General features: G+C 37.4%; 1 protein-coding gene across 4 annotated transcripts in view; it reads left to right on the top strand.

The window, feature by feature from the left end:
* Positions 1-26,464, top strand: part of STK4 (serine/threonine kinase 4) — an 89,661-nt gene that overhangs the window by 28,201 nt on the left and 34,996 nt on the right. For all 4 annotated transcript variants that reach the window (XR_004345923.1, XR_004345922.1, XM_032606474.1 and 1 more), the window contains one exon: positions 23,202-23,359. Coding sequence is in view for 2 of the 4 variants with exons in the window: in XM_032606474.1 (XP_032462365.1) it covers positions 23,202-23,359 (158 nt within the window). In the remaining 2 variants the exon portion in view is untranslated. The remainder of the gene's footprint in view (positions 1-23,201; positions 23,360-26,464) is intronic.

Here is a 26,464-nt window from a genome sequence, read left to right as displayed (position 1 = left end):
GGGAGGAAGCCAGCATGTGGAATCAGAGGCAGGAAAGCATCAACAACAAGAAGGGATTGACTTTCAAACCAGAATGGCCATTCTCTCATTGAATGTTGTCACTTTTTCCTTCTTTTACTTGATCTGTGGAGGTGAGCACATACATTTGTTTTTTGTTTCTTTTTTCCAAAGTGATTGTTTATTTTATTTTTGTTTAATTTGTAGTGATTGTTATTGATTTAAGTGATTAAGTGACTTTAATTTATATTGCCCCGATCAATGTATGATAGTTCCAATGGTTCTACATCTGGGCCAGCACTTGGTATGGGCAGGCTTTGTAAATGTAGACGACCTAGTAGGTGTGTAGTGGTATTTCATAGTGGTTTTAACTTACATTTTCCTAATGACTAATGCTTTTGAGCATATTTTCATGTATTTCTTGGTCATTTGCATATCTTCTTTTGCTTCTCCCTCCTCTCCTTTGTGCTTTCATTATTATACATTTTACTTCTACGTAGCACATACGTTGTTTTGATGCATAATTCAAAGTGTAGTGAAATTCTGAGCTATTGATCATACATATTATCTTAGTCTGTTTTCATGGTACTCTGTGTGTCTAAACCAGACTTACCAATTCTCAGTCAATCTGTTAAGGATGAATGTACAAATTGAAGAGTCCTATCCAGTCCCTTCTAGTGTAAACCCATCTCTGCTGCTTTTCTTATGCTGCTGATCATTTTTACTTGGCCTATGACTGAGGCCTAACACCTGTGCTCAGTTCCCGTTGAAGAGGGCCATCCTTTCCTCTCCCTTCAGTTGTTTCCTTTCCCTTTACTCTGTGCATTACAGACCAAGCCATGGAGAAAAGGAATTTGGGAGTACAAAGTGGTAATAATAATTGAGTTCTAAACATACAATTTAGCCTGAGCTTTGCGTAGGTTTAAAGCATTGTCTCTATGATCTTTTCATCATCTTTTTTTTTTCTTTCCTTTTACTTTATTTTTAATTAATTTTTATTGGCATATAGTTGATTTACAATGTTGTGTTAATTTCTGCTGTGAATCAGTTATACATATACATATAACCACGCTTTTTTAGATTCCTTTCCTGTATAGGTCATTACAGAGTATTGAGAAGAGTTCCCTGGGCTATACAGTAGATCCTTATTAGTTATCTATCTTGTATATTTTAGTATGTATATGTCAATCCCAATCTCCCAATTTATCCCTCCCCTCTCCTTTCCCCCTTGGTAACCAAAAGTTTGTTTTCTATATCTGTGACTATTTCTGTTTGGTAAATAAGTTCATTTGTACCACTTTTTTAGATTCCACATATAAGTAATATTTTCCTTCCTTTTTTTAAAATTTAGAGTTTCTTCCTCGAAACCAGGGACTGATTGGCAAACTATGGTCCACAGGCCAAATCTGACCTGACACCTGGCTTTAGCAATAAAGTTTTATTGGAACACAGCCATGTCCATTCATTTGCTATTGTCTGTGACTGCTTTTGCACTACAAAGGCAGAACTGAGCAGTCGTGACTGAGACCATTGGCCCCCAAAGCCTGAAATGTTTACTGTCTGATCCTTTACAGACAGAAAAAGTTCTCTAACCACTGCTTTAGACCTACTGCTTTGTGATTGATTAATTCATTCAATAAATTTCTCTTCAGTATCCCAGGTACTTTGCTAGATGCTGAGGATACAGCAGGGAATGAAGAAACAGTCCTTGCCCTGAAGGAAGTCACTGTCTAGTCTGTGGGACTGACCATTTAATTACACTTCAGCATATGAAATGGGCTTTAAAACAGGTAATCTGAGGGTGTTGGCGAAGCAGAGTGAAAGAGTATTTAATTTAGACTGGGGATTACTGACAAATTTCTGGAGGAAAAAGGCAGGAAGGTTTGCAGTGAGTAGGGTGGGTGGAGATGTTCCAGCAGAGGGAGCCGTGTCCACAAAGTCCAAGTGGCAGTGAGTTCAGGGCAACTGCAGCTGGTTTATTGCGGCTAGAACACACCGTTCCAGGGCTTTAGATCTCAGGCAGCCCTCTTGAATTTTCACCTTCCAGGTCTGTGTATTTATAACCAACCCTTTGTTTTTGAAGGGAAAAGGTTTTCTTGTTTTCTTTTTTCTATTTTGGGACCAAGGCTCATCATCTGTGTTTGGCTTCAGGTCAGAATTATACAAATGGTGAAAGAGTAGTAATACTGCTGATGGATGTGTAAATTGTTCTAACTTTTCCGGAATGTAGTGCATATCAAGAGTTTAAAAAATTCAAGCCTTTCACTCAGTAAATTCCACTTCTAGGAATTTGGCCCAAGAAAATAATTGAAGATATAGAGAAATTATATTCTAGCTTTACAAAAGTAAAAAGATAAATTAACATGTTAATATGTACATAGAAAAAAGACTGAAAAAACCAATCCAAAGGCCAGAGAAAAATAAACCAAATATTAAAAGTAGATAATGGGATTATAGGTATTTTAAATTTTATTTATTTTCCAAATTATTTTCTAGAGTTATTATCAGAGAAAAAAATCCCACCAGAAATACTGCCGATATCATAGTGTATCCTGTAAATTAGGACTTAGAATTCTGCATTGCCTTAAGAATCCTTTTTTTTCCCTTCTTCTTCCTTGCACTGTTTTTTATGGCCTTAAAAATGGATATTTACAAAGAGTTTATTAAAACATTGTCACTCCCTGCTAGTCTCTCTTTAAATTCTTATCAAAAATGTGTTCTTACAGTATGTTTCATTCCCTGGACTCAAGATTTGGTGTTACGTAAATTATTGAGTGAATGATACGTACTAAATTTATTTTTTCTTTTGCTCTTTTTTTTTTTTTTTTTTTTTTAAATTTATTTATTTATTTTTGGCTGTGTTGGGTCTTCGTTTCTGTGCGAGGGCTTTCTCCAATTGCGGCGAGTGGGGGGCCACTCTTCATCGCGGTGCGCGGGCCTCTCACTGTCGCGGCCTCTCTTGTTGAGGAGCACAGGCTCCAGATGCGCAGGCTCAGTTGTGGCTCACGGGCCTAGTTGCTCCGCGGCATGTGGGATCTTCCCAGACCAGGGCTCGAACCCGTGTCCCCTGCATCAGCAGGCAGATTCTCAACCACTGCGCCACCAGGGAAGCCCTCTTTTGCTCTTTTAAGTAGCTAGCCCGTGTGATTTGTTAGGAAGGTTTGTTTTGCAGCAGTGAGCTGCTGACTTCTTTCTGTTGACTTGGAATGCTATATCTTCGGCTTGTTTTAAGGGCTTTAATTATGCAGATGATTATAATCCCTGTGTAACATAACTAGACTGACCCATTAACATGTGCTGTGCATGTACGTGCTATGGGAAATCCACCTTTTTAAATTTAAAGAATTAATTTTGTTCCAAATGTAATTTTCATATTTTAAGTGCTCATTAATTCAGTGGGTTGTTTGTTCAGTTTCTGAGCTTGGATAGTTTTAGCATGTCTAATGAGAAACATGAATCTTTTATTATAGTCATGAGGGAAAAACCCATTAAAAAAACCTCAACAGTCACAGCTAAGTGACGTTAACTAAACTTAGTTCACAATCTGTTTCAGGTCTTGGAATTCAGTTTTGAGTCACAAGTTAGATAGATTCGCCACTTAATTCTGAGATCTTTACTCATTATTTTAGGAGCTATTGAAACTTTTCATTATGGAAAATGAAAATATATACAGTTACACAGAATAATATCATGACCCCTATTGACATGTAACCAGTTTCAAAAATAACTCACTGCCCATCATATTTCAGCTCTCCACCAAAGAGAACAACAAACTGAATTAATTCAAAGCAGATCTGAGACATTAGACCACTTCTTCATATTGATTTCTAAACATTTAAAGGAGACTATCTGACCAAGCTTGGCTTAGATAATAACTATCTGTGTTACGTGGGACAATTCTCTTTCCTTATATGGGCCTCAGTGCCTTAATCAATAAAAATAAAGAGTTATTAATCTTCTTTATTTTCCTTGTCCCTTGTAGCTCTAATTGTTTATAAAAATTATATAACTCGTGACTAATATAGAACTGAAGTTTCTACAGGTTAAAATTTGTGAAAATAAATAGGGTTTCACCTAGTACCTTAGAAAAGTTAGATATTTCAAATGCCTCTATTCTCATTTACTGTATTAAAAATTATTTATACCAACAGTATTACAACAGTATTAATGCACTGTTACAAAAGAAAGTAGTTCACCCCTAAGTCCTCTTACTCCAGCAAAGAACTCGTGTTCTTGACCATATGCCTGTATAGTTCCTATATGGTAATAATTTGCTTAGATATTCTAATTTCTGATTAATTTCTCCTGAATAAGCATATACATTTTTCATGTTGTTGCATAGTCCTTTTTATATTTATCACACTTAACAGTGTTTTTTGGTCATTTACCCATTGCTGGGCATTTTGGTTGTTTCCAGTTTTTCACTAGTACAAATAACTCTGCAGGGAACATCCTACATATAAATTTTGCCTTCCTTTTAATGTTTCCTAGGAAAAATTTCCAGAAGTGTTTGAACAATTTAATGTGCAGGTATTGCCATATTGTCCTCCAGAAGGTTTGTACCAGTTTACCTTCCACAAGGATTAATAGCAGCTATCAGTATCCTTAGTTTCTTCCCTTTACAGCAATTTCTCCTTTATATTTTTCATTTTTTAAAATCTCTCTGTGCCACTTTCTGGGTGTTAGCCCTGGATTCATCTTCTAATTCTATAATTCCTTTTTGAGCCATGTCTAATCAGCTGTTTGACCCAGACATTGCGATTTTTTCAGTGGCTAACATTTGCTATGGTCACATGGCTAGTAAACGCGGGAGCTGGGAATTCAAAGAACTCCAAAGTCTATGGTCCTTTCATTCTACTGAACTTCTGATTTGTTCTGGAAGCCTACCCTTATGTTAATGGGCATTAGATCCATAATATAAAACCCATGAAAATTCATGGTAAGATTGGTGCTGGCTTTTGAGGGGATTCCAAAGATACCTTTTTTTTTCTTTTTAAGAAACAGTTGTTTTTTTTTTTTTAACGTATATATGTATCTATTCTTTTTCGAATTCTCTTCCCATTTAGGTTGTTACATAATATTGAGCGGAGTTTCCTGTGCTATACAGTAGGTCCTTGTTGGTTATCCATTTTAAATATAGCAGTGTGTACATGTCAAACAATTGTTTTTTATATATAAATTATTTATTATACCCAAGAAGATAGACATTATAACTGTTAATAATAATCATTAATGATTAGGCACTTAATATCTACCAGGTACAGCGCTTAATCCTTTATAAGCATTTCATATATTTTAATCATTACAACCGTGATGTGTGGTGTTTTCATAGCCTGCCCCCGGCCTTTTACAGAAGCAGAAACTGAATTGCCAAGAGACTAAGTAACTTGCTCGTGATTACATAGTGAGTAACAGAAGAGCCAAGACCTGAAGCCAAATACGTTTGATTTCAAAGCTCATGCTCTTAACCATTACATTATCCTGCTCCTCAGCAGAGCCCCTTTATTAAGTTGTTAAGGGACAGGACCAAGGCTCATGTTACAAGGGCGTCTGATGGCAAGTCTCAGCTTGCAGTGTCCCTTGCTGGTTGTTTGAGTACCTAGCCTTGCTCTGTGTCTGCCCAGGATTTCCAGACACAAAGGGCACAAGGTTTTCAAAGGGAACCTGCCTCTGATGATTTTGTTACATCTGAGGGAGTATGTTTTGGTTGTGTATATCTGAATCTACCATAAAGAATCAGATTGCAGTTGGAGGGAGGGTTAGAGTGGGGTGTGATTTGATTGCTTTATGAGAGACCCCAAGAATACCTGTCAGAACCATAGAGGTAAACCATTGTCCACACTACTTTGAAAACCCGTGTCTGGATAAGCTATCAGTTTGGGGATTTTGGAAGGCTTCTCCTGTTTGTCTGTGTCACTGGGTTTTTTTGCATTAGGACCGTAGAAGAACTTTGCCCTCACTATTTGAAAGGCACATTCCTGAGGTGACTTGAGAGGTTCTGTGTCAGTGTCAGGGTCCTTGTACTTTCTCTGGGCCAGCAGAGGGAGCTCTGTCATAGGTTATGAGTTTAAATGGTGTTCCCACTTGTGTCCACAAATCCCCTTTCTATGGAAGGCTTCATTCTAGATCAAGACTGTTATTTATTTCTATTTTAACATCTATTTTAAGTAACCACAGCAGCACTAGGGCAATGTCTTTATTTTAGGTAGGAGATTGGATACCTCATACTTGGCAAAGTTCAAATAAGACTGAAGTCAGTTAGAACGTCTCAAAATAGTTTAAACTTTTCCTTTCTCTTCCCACATTTCTCAGTAGACCATAACCAGAACTGATGTATTCTTTCTGCAGCGTGGTACCACGCATATAGTTTCGAACCTATCATCAGCTAAAATGGCCCTAACAAAGTAATTGAATACATTTAAAAAAATAAAACTTAAAATTCTTGTGCAGAACTGACTTGGGAAAAGTTATTATCTTGTTGTTGTTGTTGTTGTTTTTGTTTTTTTGCGGTACGCGGGCCTCTCCCGTTGTGGAGCACAGGCTCCGGTCGTGCAGGCTCAGCGGCCATGGCTCACGGGCCCAGCCACTCCGCAGCATGTGGGATCTTCCCGGACCGGGGCACGAACCCGTGTCCCCTGCATCGGCAGGCAAACGCTCAACCACTGCGCCACCAGGGAAGCCCGGGAAAAGTTATTTTATGTATCAAAATAAATATTAATGATGGCAGTTTATAGCTTTTCTTGTGTAGTCTCTTTAGTTTTCGTTTAATTTATTTCCGTGTTGACTATACAGGTCTGATGCTTACTTTGCGAGTAGCCTTTGCCCTTTTTCTTTTCTTTTCCTTTCTTTTTTTGTTATTGGTTTGCAGTGGTTCTTTATATGTTGGATACTAATTTTTTATTAGTTATGTGCATTATAAATATTTTCTCCCAGCTTGTGACTTGCGCTTTTAATTTTTCAGGATATTTTCTTAGAAAGCAACTTTTGTTTTCATGAAGTCACATTGGTCTGAATTTTCTTATACTGTATGTTTTTTGTGCCTTCTTTAAGAATTCTTAATAATATATTTAAAAATTTTTTATTTTATATTGGAGTATAATTGACTTACAATGTTGTGTTAGTTTCAGGTGTACAGCAAAGTGATTCAGTTATACATATAAATATATCTCTTCTTTTTCAGATTCTTTTCCCATATAGATTATTACAGAATATTGAGTAGAGTTCCCTGTGCTATACAGTAGGTCCTTGTTGATTATTTTGTATATAGTAGTCCCAAACTCCTAATTTATCCCTGCTCCCTACCTTTTCCCTTTGGTAACCAAGAAATTCTTAATAATATTGTAATAAATTTATATGGTGATAGATATTTACTAGACTTATTGTGGTGATCATTTCATAATGTATGCAAATCATTATGTAATACACCTGAAGCTAACATAATATTGTATGGTGACAACATTTCAATTAAAAAAAGAAATTCTTTCCTACCCAAATGTCTTAGAAACAGTCTCCTATTTTTTTTTCTAAAGGTTATAAAGTTTTACTGTTCACATTTAGGACTTTATTTAATATATCAGGAATTTTTTTTTAGTTTCCAGTATGAACTATAGTCATTTTATTCCTTCCATCTGAAAGACTCGCTTTCTCCCTCCATTCAGATCTTTGGTCCTGTTACCTTCTCAGGCCTTCCTTGACCATCTATCAAAAATAAATTCCCCTTCCCCTTTTTATTCTTCTTTCAATACAGATTACTCTTGAAATTTATATCATTATTCTTCCATGTAAATTTTAGCATTTAGATATGTTAAAATTCAAATGACATAGAAACATAAAAGATTCTCAATCAATTATTAAAACACAAAAAATAATCAATCGAGCTTCCCTGGTGGCTCAGTGGTTAAGAATCTGCCTGCCAATGCAGGGGACACGGGTTCGAGCCCTGATCTGGGAAGATCCCACATGCCGCGGAGCAGCTAAGCCCGCGAGCCACAACTACTGAGCCCGTGTGCCACAACTACTGAAGCCTGCGTGCCTAGAGCCCGTGCTCCACAACAAGAGAAGCCACTGCAATGAGAAGCCAGCTCACCGCAACCAAGAGTAACCCCCACTCGCTGAAACTAGGGAAAGCCTGCGTGCAGCAATGAAGACCCAACACAGCCAAAAATAAATAAAATAAATAAATTTATAAATTTTAGCATCGGTGTATCCAATTTTGTAAAATACCACTGGGATTTTGACTGAATTGCATTGAATACACAGATTAATTAGGCAGAATTGCCATCTTTATGATGTTAATTCTTTCTGTTCATGAACATGGTTTATCTTTCCATCTGTTTGGCTTATATCTTCTTTCTGTAGATAACTTTATAATGATATCTATAAAGATGTTTTAGATCTTTTGTTAAATTAATTTTTATGGATTTTTTTTTGTTCTAATAGGTTTTCTGGAGTTTTTGTTTTTATGAAGACAGTCTGTGAATTAGTTTTTCCTTTTGATCTTTATACTTATATATTTTTTCTATCTTACTAAGACCTGCAGTAATAGAGGTGGTAATGGGCATTCTTGTCTTATTCCTTATCCTAAAGAAAATTCTTCTAATAATTTACCATCAAGTTTGATTTTGTAGTAAGTTTGGTGTAGGTACCCATTATCAGGTCTATTTCTAGTTTAAGAGATGTCTTTTCTAATCAAAATTGTTGTTAAATTTTATTCTTTGATTTTTGAGTTGAACACTTAGCTGTTTAATTTCCTTGCTTACTAATGTATTCAGGTAACGTAATTTTTTCTCTAAGTTCAGTTTTCACTGCATCCCATAAGTTTCATATGTGGCACGTTGTAAATACTTTTTCCCAGCTTGTGATGCTTTGTGCTTATCACATATTTCTTTTTTAACCCATGAATTATTCAGAAGTGCTTTTTAAAAACCAAATTTTATGAATTTTTTTAACTTCTTATTTTTAGTTTTCAATTTCAGAGAATTGTGGCTAAAGAACACAGTCTGTGTGATACCAGTTTTTTTTTTTTTAAGATTTTTTGATGTGGACCATTTAAAAAGTCTTTATTGAATTTGTTACAATATTGCTTCTGTTTTATGTTTTGGTTTTTTGGCTGCCAGGCATGTGGGATCTTAGCTCCCCAACCAGGGATCAAACCCACACCCCCTGCATTGGAAGGTGAAGTCTTAACCACTGGACCGCCAGGGAAGTCCCCGATACCAGTTTTTTGATGTTTTCTTGCGACATTTGTGGCCTAGTACGTCAGTAATTTTTAAGTGTTTGTGTGCCTTAGAATGTGTGTTTTCTAATTGTTTGTAGGAATCTATATATATACAGTAGATTTAGCTTGTTAATTGTCTTCAAATATAGCTATTCCCCACTAATTTTTGATACTTGATCTTTTGGTTTCTGAGGGAGATATGTTAAAATTGTTACTCTGTGGTTGTGATTTGTCAATTTTTGTTAATTTTGAGACATATTTTTGGGGGGAGGACTTTTATATTTTGAGGTTGCATTGTCTGATGCATATAGATTTAAAATTGTTAACTCTTCCTGGGAATTGTTCCTTTTATATTTGACTTTCACACCTTCCCTGAGATATGGGAAGTCCACTAGTTATGAGCTTCCTGCCATACAGAATGAGGAGGTTCAAGTTAAAAGTTCAGCGTCTTGTCTAAAGTCACCCTAGATGACAAACCTTTGACTTCTAGTCCTCATTGCTACTGTGGTGGAGGGCTTCTTGTTAAATATTGTGAAAAGCCTGCCTTTCTTGTCTTTTGACACCTATTTCTAGGCTCTTCAAACCTCAGGCTTTTGTGATGTTGGTGTTTGGATTATCAAGACTCATAGCTGTGATAATACACAGACAAGGTTTTATGGCTAGGTAGATTGACTGAAGTATAATGCAAATGTGATAAAATGTTAACATTTGAGGAATCTGGGTGAAGGTTATCTGGAGAGTCTTTGTAACATTGGAAGGTTTTGTATATCTGATATGTCAACATAAAACATTACATGATTTTTAATTCATGATTTTCAGCTTTTAGAAATAAACCTCAAGAGGCTAACTTGGGATAGTTCATAAATTTGAAAGAGTTTTACTTAAGAGTTGCCTAATAAAATAGTATCTTAAGAGTTGCCTAATAAAGTAGTATCTTGAGGTTGCTCGTTTTTACTGATTCAGCTATTACATGTCATTAATATTGACAGAAATTTGTGCTTTAGAAAACCAAGCATATCACACAGGTTTAGGAAGATGTTAATTTTTTAAATTAGTAATCCTTTTATTGAAAAAAATTATATTGTGTCCATATTTTAAATTGAGGTATAGGTATTTTAGAATGTGTTTCAAGTATACAGCCAAGTGATTCAGTTATATTAATTATTAATAATGTCATTCAAAGTAATATGTTGGACACTGAATATCATTAGTAGTGCTATGAAAATAATGAAATTTTGGACATATTGCCATCCGTGTATTTTATATTAGATTATCTGTGGGGTTTTTGTTGGTGTATTTTAATATGCAGAAAAATTATTTCACCATTTCATTATCAAGCGAACATTTTTTTTGAAAGGAAGAGAATTTCTCCTGTTTTAGTTGATCATTATCAAATAAGATATTTAGGAGCAAAAATGAGAAATTCTATAAGTAGAGAAAGAATCCAAGCTTTCAAAACATATTAAAAATATGTTGTCAAATAAACTACATTACTATACTTTAATAATACTTTAAATATCAAGTGTCCTTGAAAACAACAAAAAAAGTTCTTTTTTCAGAGGCAGAGATAACAAAAAAATCCTGGAGCAACTGATCCCGAATTGCATAAATTTGTAGTTTAGCAGTTAAATGCTTTTGCCCCAAATGAGGAAATGACAAGCCAAAGGATGGCCACTTAAAATATGTACCTCATCTCCTAAAGATTTGACAGGCAACAGTTCTCCCTTCCAAGACTCATTGGCTATGATATGGTTTTCTTGTCCTCACTGCCTTCCCAAGAGATACATGGCAGCCGGTTCCCCCTCCTTATCTCACGGCTTATTAGGCCACCGGGGATGCAGAACTTGGACCACTGAATTGAAAGATTGTTTCCACTGACTCAAGCCTTTTAAATTAGACTCAGTGAACTAAAGGGAGTGAGTGGATGATTTCTATTTCAAACTTAAATTTCTAATTGTATTCTAATGAATCTCTTTGAAATAGAATCTTAAAGCATCGTGGCATAATTAAGTTAGAGCAACTCAGAACCATGTTTTGGGTAAACTGCTGTGATAGTATTATGTGTTAAAAACGTTATGTATTTATAGTTTCCCAGAAAGTCCTAGGTCTCACGAAGGCACCTATTGTTCCTGTGAGTTTCCTCATGTTAAAACCAAAGTCCAGGATCTTGTTAAAATGATTTTATTTCAACACCATCGGTCAGATGCTAATTTCAGAGCTGTGTAAGATGGAAATTCTTGACTCACAGCCTATCTTCTTTCCACCTGCAGTTTTTTGAAGGGGACTGTTTTAACAGTGACTCCCTTGTGTGTCCTCTGTCTCATTCTCTCTAACTCAGATTATAACATTTGCAAGGACAGTTACTAGGACATAAAGTACTACAGGTATTTTAATGCTTCTTTTACTACAATAACCTTACTGTCTGATTTCAGATCCCCTCAGGATGTTTAAAACTATCATCAGAGAATATTAAGTGTCCATATATCTTTGCCACTCACCGTCAGCATCATATGAGAATTTCAGATAGCATTAGTGTGCTTATATGTACCAAAGCTAAAACTTAAAACGTAGTTTGGTTAGAAGCATATCTCTCAATAAGGGTAGGAGAAAGAAAAAGGAGTACCGGAAGGAACATTAATTTTTGGAATCAGAGTCTTTGATTTGAAACTTGGCTCAGAATTTTATAAACTTTGTCAGCTTTGACAAGCTATTTCTTTTTTTTTTCCTTTCGGTACGCGGACCTCTCACTGCCGCGGCCCCTCCCATTTCGGAGCACAGGCTATGGACGCGCAGGCCCAGCGGCCATGGCTCACGGGCCCAGCCGCTCCGCGGCATGTGGGATCCTCCCGGACCGCGGTACGAACCCGCGTCCCCTGCATCCCCTGCATCGGCAGGCGGACTCTCAACCACTGCGCCACCAGGGAAGCCCCAGCTATTTCCTGTTTTGAGCCTCAGTTTCCTATCCTGAAAAAGTGAAGCATAAAAGTTCCTGTTTTGTCAGGTTGTTAAGATGATAGGAGATAGATATGGAAAACGCTTAGCATAGAAATGCTTAAAAATGGTAAGTGGGTTAGTAAGTATATAGTAAATAATGGATCTTTTAGTGTATGACAGTGTTTTTTTTTCATTGGACCTAAAAATTCCTTCAACCTGAGCTACTTTTCTACATCCTAACTCCTTTTCTCTTGCTAGTCATGCTTTTTACTTTTTTTTAGTTTGTACCCTCCACTTCTGTGTCTAAGCACTGGCATGAAGATGGTTGATCTAAAGGAAGGTCACTTGTTAGTTTCAGTAATGTTTTTAAAATGTGCTGAGGAGAGAGAGAGATTGATTCACATTCCTTGGTAACAGGATAACACGTTTTGAGAATCTGTTAAGCAGTAGCTCAGAATATAAGATGGTAGATTATAAAGAAGGCTAGACTTTGAATCTACCTGAGCCTTCCTTTGTGAAGTTTCAAACTGTTATCTTAAAACTGTGAAATTTATTACTGACTGGATTTTTTTTTCCATCCCTGAAAGATAATCAGTGGGGTTCACTGTGCATTTATCAGAATCTCCCTCTAGGGTGGGATTTACAGCAGAAGAGCAGAGATCTTGATCCTCAGACTTTTCTCACAGTTGCACAGATAATTCAAGGTCATCCTGCCAGAGTGGAGGCTAAATCCTAATTGTTTGTGCAGTTTTTCTAATTATGTCCAGATGCTGGGCTCACTTTTATCTTTGGAAACGGTTAACATTCTTGATTCTTTGGGGATAAGCCAAAAAGCACAGACATGTGGTGCCTGAAAATTCATTCAAACCACCTGCCAGACCACGTGTTAGGATATGAAAGTACCAGATCTCAGTGTGACGTGGCTGAAAGGCTCAAGGCCTGTCTTTTGAGGAAGATAAGGTGCTGCTCCATTAGAGTTAAATTGGTAAAAGGAGAGCCAAGAATAGCCATGGGGGAAATCTATTTTCCAAAAGAGAGCAGTAGCGTGGTAGTGATAAAGAATAAAGGAAAAAGTCCAAAAGATATACTTTGGCTCTTATACCTAAGAAGCAGATAAATCGGTTTTGATCAGTTAGGGGAATATATTTTTCTGGTGCTCTGAGCTGTTCTGACCTGCTTATTCTTGCTCAGCAAGAAAATGGAGATACATTTTGATGAATTTAAATGAGTCCCAAAGGAAAAGTAGATGATTCTCTTAAGTGTTTATGCTCTAAAAAAAATATCAGCTTGGAACCAGTATTTGTTAAAAATAAATATTTAATACCCACCAAAAAGTATTTATTAGGTAGTCACTATGTGTCATTACTGTGTAGTGTACAAAAACCAAATGACATGTTTACTGCTGACCAGGAATTTGTTGATTAAAAGGGGGAGATGACATTTGTCATTATCTAATATGTATGGAGTGCCTACTGTACTATTACCGTTCTTTCTAATTCCTTACATGCCTGGAACGTTACTCCGGGCGCCTCAGATAGTGGTATTTGATGTTGACATAACTTAGTTGAGGAGATAGGGCCTCTACATATAAAGGTGGTATTATAATAATAAGACAAATGCTGGGTAAGTGGTTCAGAAAAATGCTGAAGGATTTGTGAGAACTTAGATATACAGAAAAGCTGGGGACAATATTCCAGGCAGGTACAGAGTCAGAAAGGAGGGGATATATGTTGAACATTCAGTTTGGCTGAAGTGGGTGTTGACCAGATACTGGAGGACCTTGAATGCCAAAGTGAGAAGTTTGAACTTGACTTTGTTGGTAATAGGGTAATAGAAAGACATTTTGATCAGAAAAGTGATGTAACAAAGTGGTTTTTTAGGACAGTCAGTTGGATGATATGGAGTTTGAAAAGACTGGAAACAGTGAGGCCAATTAGGAAATTGTTGCAATAACCAAGGTATGGATCGTTCTCACCGGTAAACCTTTTGTATGTATCTTTTTAGGTGTGCTGCCTCTATTGCTCTAGTTAGTAACCCCTTGAAATCTGGATTTAGATCTCTTCGAATAGACATATGGTAGCACACTAGACTTAAAGATCCAGAGCTTTCATTGCCCAGAAGTCAAGTCAGTTTACACAGAGGCAGAGTTACCAAAACTGGTTCCTGGAAGAGTTATTCAAAAGTTAGACTCTGGGGAACCTTATAGCTTATGGTTCTGGCAATTCTTAGTGGTTTCAAAGAACATTCAAAGGAATATTTATGGCCACATACAGAAACTTGGATAGTAACTTGTGTAATTAAATGAATTAATACATGTAAAGCACTTAGATGCCCAGTCACAAAACCAAAACCAAAAACCACACACATAATAAATGTTAGATTAAAAAACAAAACAAACAACCTTATGATAAGGCATATTATTCCAAGCCAGAAGAAAACATGTGAGAGATTATTTGAGTTGTTTTCTTGCAAGTATTCATGCTTGAAACAGAAGAAAATGTAGGCTTTTGCGAGTTCTCTACTTTGAACAGGTAGAAAAGAGTTATTGTAGAAATTAAGGAAAGAGTAGGTTGACCATTGTGGTTTACTTGGTGACAGTCTTGAAAATGAACATTTAAAATGGAAGGGCATAAAGTTTAATGTCTAGTGGTTGGCCATTCCAAAGGAAAAGATGGGCCTCAGTCTTTGGTCAAGCTCCTGGCCAATTATGACTACCTTGGCATTGTGTTATAATCCAGAAATAAAAGTAAATAGTAGAGAAAAGGGATCTTTCTGTTTTTTAAAAAAAATTTATTGAAATATAATTCACTCGTTTAAAATATACAATTCAGTGTTTTTTAGTATATTTATGGAGTTATGCAACCATCACCACAGTCTAATTTTTTTAATTTATTATTTTTAATTGAGATATAATTCACATATAAAATTCACCATTTTAAGGTACAGTTCTGTGGTTTTTAAAAATATATTAGCAGGGTTGTGCAATCATAACCACTGTCAAATTCCAGACATTTTCATCATCCCCCAAATAAACCACAATCCTGTTAGCAGTCACTTCTCACTACCCTTTCCTCCATCCCCAGGCAGCCATTAACATGCTTTCTGTCTCTAAGGATTTGCCTATTCTGAACATTTTATATAAATGGAATCATATAAAATGTTGTCTTTGTATTTGGCTTCTTTCACTTAGTTTAATGTTTTTAAGGTTCATCAGTGTTACAGCATATATCAGTACTTCATTTCTTTTTATGGCTGAATAATATTCCATTGTAAGGATACACCCGATTTGTTTACAATCTAGTTTTAGAACTTAAAAAAAATATATACTTATTTATTTATTTGGCTGCACCAGGTCTTAGTCGCGGCACACGGGATCTTCGTTTGCGGTGCATGGGCTTCTCTCTAGTTGTGGCACGTGGGCTCAGTAGTTGTGGCATGCGGGCTCTCTAGTTGTGGCATACGGGCTCTAGAGTACACGGGCTCAGCAGTTGTTGCGTGTGGGCTTAGTTGCCCCACGGCATGTGGGATCTTAGTTCCCCGACCAGGGATTGAACCCACGTCCCCTGCATTGGAAGCCGGATTCTTAACCACTGGACCACCAGGGAAGTCCCACATAGCATTCTTCAAAGAAAAATAAATATAAGATACAGTTGCTTATGAATTTGCCCCTTTGTGGACTTTGACAGATTGTCCATTTAGCTTGCCAGATGCTGCTTACAAAGAACGGGCCAGTCATAGTACAGGAATTCATGCATTCCCTGCATCAGATAAAAGAATCAGAGCAAGACATGGTGTTTTCAAAGTTCGACTTTTCTGCTGAGTTCATTCTCCCAACGGCTTCAGGTTTCTGGTATTAACATTCAGTGGAACGTCTTCATTTCCTGGGATATGTCTGAAAAAAAATACCCTGGCTCACATTGAAACAGAAAGCCCACCAGCCAGCAGAAGCCCTGGGGACAGCATTGCCTTTAGTCAGCTGGGAATGATTCTCTCACACTTTTCAGCACTGCTTGATGGCCTCGCTCAGGAGTGCCGAAAGAAGAGTCCAGGGATAAGGTTACTGGGAAAATTTCATTCCCCTAGTCTTTCTATGCTCAACCTAACGGCAGTTCGGATATGTCAAGAATTCTCATTTTGATTTTAGACAAATTGCAATATGAAAGGCAGCTCGCCAGCCTTAAAGCCTGATGATCAGGGTTCAGATCCTATCCTCGTATAACCGTAAGCAAATTTCTCATCTAGAAAGTGGAAATAATAGTCCATATCTCAAAAGATGGGAGGATGAAACGAAATGAAACATTGTATAGCACTTGGTAAGTGCCAACAAGCACAGATCCTCCTCCCTCCTACTTTATTTACATGGTGTTCATGAAGTGTGGATGGCAACATCCTGTGGAAGCATCTGGTAGAAAACCTGAAACTTAGAAAGTATTCGATCAATGTTAGTTGAATTTGAAACCTGAGTTCCTAAAGACTGGAACTCTTTTTGTAGATATAGGTTGGTGTGTGTGGGTGTGATGGAGAGAGATTGAGACAAATCTCAGATACTGTATCAGTTTTTTCTGTGTAGCAAACCACCTCAAAACCTAGTGGTCAGGGACTTCCTTGGTGGTGCAGTGGTTAGGAATCCGCCTGCCAATGCAGAGGACACGGGTTCGAGCCCTCCTCCAGGAAGTGGAGCAACTAAACCTGTGCGCCACAGCTACTGAGCCTGCGCTCTAGAGCCCGCGAGCCACAGCTACTGAGCCTGCATGCCACAACTGCTGAATCCTGCGTGCCTAGAGCCCATGCTCTACAACAAGAGAAGCCACCGCAATGAGAAGCCTGTGCACAGCAACCAAGACCCAAAACAGCCAAAAATAAATAAATAAGTAAATTAAAAAAAAAAAAAACTAGTGGTCAGCTGGAGCTGGCTGACTCCTGAAGGCCTCAGCTAAGACCACCTGGTCAAGGCCTCTCTCCACATAGTATTCTGCCATCTGGCATGCCCACTAGGTTTATTTACATGGTAATAGGATGTGCAAGCACTTTTCAAGTCCCTGCTTGCAATAAATTTGCTATTGCAGTGGCCATAGCAAGTCACACGGCCAGGCCTAGAGTCACTGTGGGAGGGCACTAGTAAAGGGCGAGGATACCAAGGCTACTTGGAATTATAGAGGCCGTCTTTGCAAATATGCTATTGTAGATACTAATTGTGATAGTAATGCAGATCTGTTTACTGAAAATTATTATCAGTCTATAAAGTCAAACTGTGAACAGGTGCTCTAATTAATTACAGTGTTATTAAGAAAATGTAGGTCACAGTAGAAGTGCTGTTTCCTCCAATAAATTAAGTACAGTGGTGAAGGGCCCTCACATATAAGGAATCATTGTGGTGTAAGCAGTTAACTTCTGGAATCACTAAATACAGGGATCAAAAATACACCTGTTTTTGAATATATGTTGTTTCTTGCCAGTTGAGGTGTCTTCCCCTCTCAGTTGATTCATTCATTTCTTCAGCTTTAGCTATATAAAACATTTTAATAACCTCCATCTATTGATGATATTTTTATTACAGTTTTGGGCCAAGGAGAATTTAGTCACCTCTTCATCTATTTTTAAAAAGCCCCCCAAACACCACTAACAATGACAGAAAGAAACTCAAAGAATCAGAGGCAGTCTTGTCACAAATATTTGTTGAGTAGGTCTGGTCTTTGGTTTATGTCCACGCACATCTAATTTGTGGCATATTTTAGATTAGAGACGATCAAGTGTCATCATCCCTCTGGAGTAAGAATTCCTTTTGAATGGTTATCAGTACCTAGGCAGAAATATGTTGTCATAAGCCACTGTCAAGTGATAGTATCGTGGAACTTTCACAGCTGCAATGGGACACTAGAAATAATATGGCTCATGGCTTCTTTTTTAGATTGGAACCTGTGGTTTAATCAAGATCATATAGTCGGGACCAGAATCTAGATCTTTGAACCCCAGGTTAGGGATTTTTGTAGTGCATTGTGCTGCCTCCAAAATCAGTTTTAGCTATTCTGTAATCCTGTACACGCAACCATTTAACTAATCATTTACTGTAATTAAGTTTCTTGTATGTGTGTCCATTTTACTCCTGGGTTATACCTGAATGTGTGATTAGATTAAAAACTTCTCTTATTACAAAGTTCACTATAGTTTTGGGAACATTGATTTCTAATAAATATTAGGTATAATCAGGTCCCTGATATTGATATCAAAAGGTGAAACGAAAGGCATTTTAGATAGAGTTTCTTATTTGTGACCCTTAGTTGTTGAGAGGGACAAAGAATATTAGGTATTTTAACTCCAAAAATATTAGAGATCTTTAAGTGAGTTGCAAAGGGCTATTGTTATCAAATATAGAGGAATTCAAATATGTAGAAAGCAAATGTTCTCATTTTCTCATCTAAACAGTGATAGAAATTAGACAAACAATTATACTCTAGCTTAAGAGATGTTTCTTTGATCTTTATGACATAGTTTAGATTTAGACCATAGAAATGTTATTGTTAGTGTTTCATCTCCAGTTTAAAGACTTGAATTTCTAAAATCCACCTGTATTGCAACTGAAGGGAATTACTGAGGCATCATAGAAGTATATTGTACCAATTATACAATTTTTATTGTTGGATATGATTTTTTTTTAAATTATGTCTTTATGGTTTTTGTAACAGTTCCACAGAAGAAAATATTTTAAATTATCTGTTATTTCTCTCCAGAAGTTACCATTTTTAGTGATGAACACATTTCAGTCATTTCTTTGTGCATTTATAGAGAAGGCTGTGTAAACAGACATGAAATGACAGAAGTAATGAGGAGAGATTGATGCATGATATATACAACTTACCCTCAAATATTGTGTGTATCTTCAAAAAAAGGAGATATTCTGTTTTGTGTGTATTTCCTAAGAAAGAGGATAAAGTTGTCCCTTGGTATAGGTGGGGAATTGTTTCCAGGACCCACCCCGGGTGCCAAAATCCACAGATGCTCAAGTCCCTTATATGAAGCAGCATAGTATTTGCATATAACCTTCACATATCTTCCTGTATACTTTAAATCATCTCTAGATTACTTGTAATACCTAATACAATGTAAATGTTATGTAAATAGTTGTAAATATAATGTAAATGACATGTAAATAGTTGCTGGCTTGGAGCAAATTCTAGTTTTGCTTTTTGGAACTTTCTGGATTTTTTTTTTTTTTAAATGTTTTCGCGTCCTGGTTGGTTGAATCCACAGATGCGGAACCTGCAGATACTGAGTCAACTGTACCCTCTTTTATTACCACAATACAGTTGTCAGGTGGTGATTTTTCTAAAGAAGGGCTTTTCCCTTCTCTCCTAACCCCCTTCACTTTTAGATTATTACTCTGAGCTCATGGACTCTTTTTATTTATTCAGTGTTTTTTGTTTTGTTTTGTTTTGTTTTTGATGCTCAGTGTCCCAAAATTTACCGGTGGGAGCCTCTCAAGGTGGCTTCTGTGTCCTGTTGATATGTCCATGTCAGTTTGTGAGTACTTGTTTTTTTTGGCACAAAAAGATGTTCCAGGCTCACTTTGTACTTTTCCTGCCCTAGACCTGGAATCAGCTATTTCTCCTAAGAAGGCTTAGCTCCTTGTGCTGGGGAATGGTATTTGGAAACCAAAATCTGAGTGCTCATTGCTAATGGGGTAGCCATCGCTTCAAGACCTTTTAATAAAAAAAGCTCAGCAAAAATTTTTTTAATAAATCATGAGTTCATGTTAATACCTCGGTTTAAATTCAACACACCAGCATTTTTTGTACCTTCCTCAGTTTCATATTTTGATAATTAAATATTGCCAGATCCCCTTCATAGGGCTTGTACTACTTTGCATCCAAATTCAGCAACGTATAAGAGTGCCTGTGTTGCCACAGCCTTACCAGCAGATAGGATATTATCAAGCTTTTGACTTTTGCCAAATTGAAATGTAAGAAATCGCATCTCCAAGTAATTTTGATTTGAATTTCTCTCATGAGTGAACCTACATGTTTTTTTCATGTTTAAGGACTAATTGGGTATCTTTTTGTGTATACTATCTTTAGCCCATGTTTCTACCTTTTTTTGGGTCTTCTTTTCCTTAATTTTTGGAATTCTTTATATATTTGGGAGCTTATCTTCCCAAGATATAAAGAACTCAAATTTATTTTTAAAAGAAAATTATTTTAAAACCTTTATGGTTACTTGTTGCCAATGTTCGAGTTCGTCATTTGTCTTTCATCTTGGCTTATAGTGAATGTGTGCTTAATTTTTATTTTTTAATTTATTTTATTTTTGGCCGTGCGTCAGGTCTTAGTTGCGGCAGATGGGATCTTCGTTGAGGCATGCATGATCTTCCGTTGCGGTGTGCGGGCTCTTCCTTGTGGTGCGTGGGCTTCTCTCTAGTTGTGGCGCACAGACTTAGTTGCCCTGCGGCAGGTGGGATCTTAGTTCCCCGACCACGGTTCGAACCCGTGTCCCCTGCATTGGAAGGTGGATTCTTAACCACTGGACCACCAGGGAAGTCCCTATTTGTACTTATTAATTTTTAAAAATCTGTGATATTTCCTTCACACAAAGAAAACATCCTTTTTTTTTTTTTTAAATTGCATCTGGGTTTTTGTCATGGTATGTTAAAAAGCCTTTTTCCTCATTCAGGTTTTAAATGCATTGCATTCACACATGTTTTCTTCTAGTACTTATGGTTTCCATTTTTACAATTAGAGCTCTTATCCATTTGGAGTTTTCCTGGTCGAAGGTATGAGGTGTGGATACAATTTAATCTTTTTTCAAACAGCTATCCAGTTGTTTGGATATCCATTTGGGCTTTCTACTTTGTTTCTAGACTTTCTATTCTCTTCAGCTGGCCTGAACCTAGTATCTGGTCCGGATTTGTTTTATGGCTGCACCGTGTGGCATCTTAGTTCCCCAACTAGGGATCGAATCCACACCCACTGCATTGGGAGCGTGAAGTCTTAACCACTGGACTGCCAGGGAAGTCGCAGAATATTTTGTATAAAAGTACACTGCGTACTGCGTATTTCAGCCATCTATAGCACGGTCACAGCTGCTGGGCTCAGGAGGCCCTCTAAACACCCCTTTTGATGTGTAGGATTATGGGTAGGCTTGCTACAGAGTTATCTCCGAGCCAACCTTCTCCTCTGGTGGTCCCAGAGGAAGGCACTGATCAAAAGGACTTTCCATCCGAACTTGTCAGGAAATCCAAAACACCCCCATTTTTACAAGTTTTATTTTGTTGCATTTCCTTCAGAACTGTATTATGAAATAATACCTTAAATTTAATTTAAAAAGTAAACAAAATAAGCGTGAAAAGCACCTAACATCATACCTAGAACAGACAAAACAAAACAGACATTCAGCACATAATTGTTAACTGGTCCTAGCAAATATTGTGTTTGATCCCTAATAAATGAGGGGGCAACAGTGAAGTAAGCTATTGGCAGCATCTGGAAGTGGGCAAATCTGAGATTGGCTGCTGTTGAACTTGGCAGTGGTGATGGTGAGTAAGATGACAAATATCTGAGAGGCAGTCAGGGCGATGGCTCGAAACTGGGACTAGGCAGATGTCAAGAGATAAGACTGCCTGGAACAAGGGTTCTTGGAGAGGAAACACTTGCTGTTCTTTATCTCCTGGACCGTTACCCGTTCACTTCTTAAGGCTCTGAACCTTCTGGTCTTTTTTTCTGGTTACTGGGCGAAAAGGCAGTATAAATCCACATGTTCATGCAAAGTACTGAAAAAAAAACTTCTGTACTTCCCAGTATAAGACTGCCGTGAAATAGGTGCATTCAGCTAACTAGGTTTTTAAGTCATGCCAGGTAAAGTTATTCTTTCGGTGATTGTTACTAGTTCTAACTAGTAACTGCTGTATTCTGCTCTCATATGGTAACTGCTGTTACATAACTACTGATTCTGCTCTGCTATATAGCTACCCTGCTATGTGACTGCTAACCTAAGCCCTTCTACCAGTCTTCCCTGACCACCCATCTTGCAAGATTTCTTCATCTCCTGGGCACATGTAACTCTTACCGTCAGTTCTATCTGTTTAATATTTATCCTATACTGTCTTCTTTTAAAAAATATTTAAAAGAATTAAATAAAATCACCTATAATCCTACTATCAGAGACAAATCCTGTTAACATTTTGGTATATTTTTTTCTAGTCTTTTTTTTTTCTCCTATGTGTATGGTTTTACAGAGTTGAGATTGTACTGTATATATAATATCTTATTTTTTCTCCTTTATCATAAACCATTTGTAAATAGTATTTTAAAAGTTATATAGGGCTTCCCTGGTGGCGCAGTGGTTGAGAGTCCGCCTGCCGATGCAGGGGACGCAGGTTCGTGCCCCGGTCCGGGAAGATCCCACATGCCGCGGAGCGGCTGGGCCCGTGAGCCATGGCCGCTGAGCCTGCGTGTCCGGAGCCTGTGCTCCGCAACGGGAGAGGCCACAACAGTGAAAGGCCCGCATACCGCAAAAAAAAAAAAAAAAAAAAAGTTATATAATATTTCATGGAGTGGGTTGTGATTTACTTAGATTTTCTTTTTCATGCCTATTTTTCTCGTTAGTCAAATTAGATTATGATTTTGCCAAGGGAAATCAATCACTATGATATCATCCCCCCTTCCTGACTCTAATTCCTGTAGAGCATATTATATATGTAAATAATTAATAAATATTTTGGCTTGCTTCTCAGTTCTCGGTCTAAATGTTATAGGAACTCTTTGCTATAGGGGATCCAAAAAGTATTACTTGTAGCTGATGTAGAGTTATTGCATCACCAAGTCTTCCCATTTAGAAAAAGGGACCCTGGGGGGGCTACGAATCCTCTGAAATTCTATGAAAAGTATTTTGAGTGAGCATTTGTGCTTTTTCCTATAGTTTTCACTAGAATCTTGAAGGACTCTTTGTCTAACAAAAAGCCACTGATTCCATGATCTTAGCCCATCTGGAGACAGATCCATTTACTAAACTTATCTGAAATCTGAGATACTGTATTTCACCTTTTGTTTTTCTTGGTTTTCAGGAAGGGATGAGACCATGCAGCCTGCAAGACCATCTTTCCTTGAATACTTTGAACAAAAAGAAAAGGAAAATCAAATCAACAGCTTTGGCAAGAGTGTCCCTGGCCCACTGAAGAACTCTTCAGATTGGAAAGTTCCACAGGATGGAGACTATGAGTTCGTAAGTAGACTTGGAAGCAGATGGTCATGTCTGCGGGGGAAAGTTGTTTGAAATATCACACATCCAATTCTGTCGTTTCACTGAAAGTGCAAAGTGCTTGAGCATTTATTTTATCGTGCAGCTCACAGCTCCTCTAAATGCGCCTGGCGGCAGCTCCTGGGCTGAGAGCCTCAGGCGTCTGAGACAACATTTTGACTGACATTTGAGCTGTTCCGAGGGCCCCCAATTAATTAGTGGCATCTTTTTTGGTTTAATAATTATGTATTCACTTGCCATTTTTCCTTTTATTGAGTTTGAATTTGTTAATGGTAAAAGAAATATTTAGTCATCCAGTGAAGGTGCACTGTTTTTACTAGTTTCTCTGGGATCGTGATTTTATATTAAGAATTAGACGGGAGGGCCGTTAGTGCTGTTTTGTAGTGTCTTTGTTGTTTGGCTAACCATTATCCTAATTTCAGTCTCTCTGAGAGGATTATTCTGGATTTTATCCGAGGCTGGATATTACATAATTCCAAAGTTTCATAGGAAAAACAGGGTGTGTATTTCCTCTTTCTGCTGTGGAACATTTCTCCCTCAACCACGGACACTTGTTAATGTTCACAGAGATTTAATGTGTAGAGGCAGTAAAAAAAAAAAATGTGCAAAAAAAAAAAAAAAAGCTAAGGAGTCTGCATTCCTTTTCTAGAAAAGGATTTTCTCTTTAGGAGTATTTAATTTTTACACTCTTAAATTCTGTCATCATTCTGTTGTTTATAAGAACTTAGTTTGCACGTTAGATTTGGATTTGGGGAGGCTTTCTAGTCCTGGCTTTCTCCTATCCTACTGACCGGTCTAGAGGAAATGATGTCATTCTTCCATAGCATACTTTCTGCTTTTGTAACAGGAATGTCATAGTTTATACAACTAATGATAGAGATCTTTTGAGGACCACCTATAATCCTACTATCAGAGACAAATCCTGTTAACATTTTGGTATATTTTTTTATAATATACCTGAGGTTATAATAATATAATATATAATATAATATATAAATAATATATATGAATATAATATGAATATAATAATTCACCTGAGGTTATTTAACCATTAGTCCCTGAACTAGGACCCAGGTTCATTTGTTTTATCATCTGTTTGTTCACTCATTTACTTATTAGCTCTTTGAGTGCCAGTATGTGCTTGACACTCTTCTAGGGATATAGTAGTGAACAGAACAGTCAAAAACTCATCCCTCTTGGAGGTTTCATTTTAGAAGAAGGAAAATAAGGAAGTAAAATATTTAGTGTGTCAGATAGTGGTAGGTGTTGTAGCAAGTTTGAAGCAGGAAAAGGAGATTGGTGGGGAAGGGAAGGAGAGGGAGAGGGAGGGAATGTGTGTGTGTGTAAATTTGTAGCAATTTAAAATAATGAGTTAAGGAAGTTCTCACTGGTAAGAAGATGAGAGAGTGAACTTCGTGACTACCCAGAGAAAGAGCTTTTCAGGCAGCTGGAGTAGCAAATGTAAAGGTCCCGAGGCAGGAACTTGCTTAGTGTGTTTGCAGAACAGTGAAGTGAATAGTATGTTTGGAATGGCATCAAGGGGATGTGTTGTAGCAGGAAATGAGATCAGAGATGTAATGGGGAGTCAGACAACGTTAGGGCTTTTGTGTAATAATAAGGACTTTAGCTTTTAATCTGAGTGAAATGGAAAGCTACTGGCAAGATGTGACTTGATCCTACTTACGTTTTGAAAACATTATATTGGTTGCTATATTAATGCACTACAGGAAGACTAGATTTTGTGAACACAGGTGTAGTGTTGTTACCTACTATATAGAAGAGGCCAAATATGGGGCACGTCTGCTGCCATTCCTCTCTTCTAGGTCTTTGGCATTCATATTTTCCACTGAGTCAGGATTCACCTTCAGAATCCTTCTTAACACAGTGTTCCAGGCCGACACTGTTAATCAGAGTAGACTCAGAGATTCGAATCTTCATGTTTGCGATTCCATGTTGCCTCTGTAGTTGTTGTGGACATCTTTGTAAGGACTGATTTTCTCAGTTTAGTGAGTCTTTAGGTAAAGATGAAACAACTTCTGGGTACCAAATCACATCACCATTGTGATAGAATGCTTAAGAATCCTCAAATCTGTATTCCCAGGTCTAGTTAATGATCCTGAGATTCCAGTCACTTTAAGCTAATCATTAATTTGGGATCAGCAGTTCCAGTGTTTGAAGAATTCACTTCTCTCTGCCATAGCCTTCCCATACTAAGATCATTGCCAGAGAACTTATTTTGATAGGCAAGCTACTTATGCAAAGGGACTTTAGTAGGTCTTTAGAGAGAGAGCTTTTTATCTGGGAAGGAGATGACTGTTGGAGGGAGTGGGCCCAGGAGCACAGTGACTAGGTTAGCACATTGCCCAACCTGTATTATTCCTGGCTGGTGCAGGAGAAAGGTCCTGAGACTTATCAGAGGTTATAAACTGGCATCATCCAGCCCATACACCTTTTTTGTGTGTCCTACACAGTGTTTAAAAGTTTTAAATTAGTTGCCTGTGTTTAAAACTTGAGAGCTTCTACATGAAATGTCGGAACTCCAGCTTATTTTGAAAGGTTGGAAGAGCTGACCATAAAAGACCTGCATTTTTGGTTGATGGCTGTCTGGAGCTGAGTAGCAGCTGCCCTCTTCGGGTCTGACCTCTCTAGTTCTCCTCAAGATCTGATCGACTTCACTCACTTGTATTAAGCATCTAACCTGTCTGGCATTTTTAGGACATTTGATCTGGGGACTCGTGCTCTAAATCATTTGGATTTGTATATGTCCACAGTGTGTCTGAGCCAACCCATCCTGACATATAAAATTTTATTCTAATTTTACCCTGAAAATTTCAGGAGAATTTATTTTAAAATTCTCTTTTAAGAGAATTTCAAGATAAACAATGAAAGGCAGTTGAGGTGGAGTATATATGAGCTACTACACCAAAAAGTTCCGAAGAGCAGATGAAAACTATTTTTAATGCCTTGATATTCTTGCTGTATCACCTTCATCCCAAATCAAGCATTTAAAATAATAGTCTCAAAGAGTGTTTCCCAAAGTGTGATTCCCAGGCCAGCAGTGTCAGCATC

The sequence above is a fragment of the Phocoena sinus genome, chromosome 15 (assembly GCF_008692025.1).
Source record: "Phocoena sinus isolate mPhoSin1 chromosome 15, mPhoSin1.pri, whole genome shotgun sequence".
NCBI lineage: Eukaryota > Metazoa > Chordata > Mammalia > Artiodactyla > Phocoenidae > Phocoena > Phocoena sinus.
This window is presented reverse-complemented; position numbering and strand designations above follow the sequence as displayed.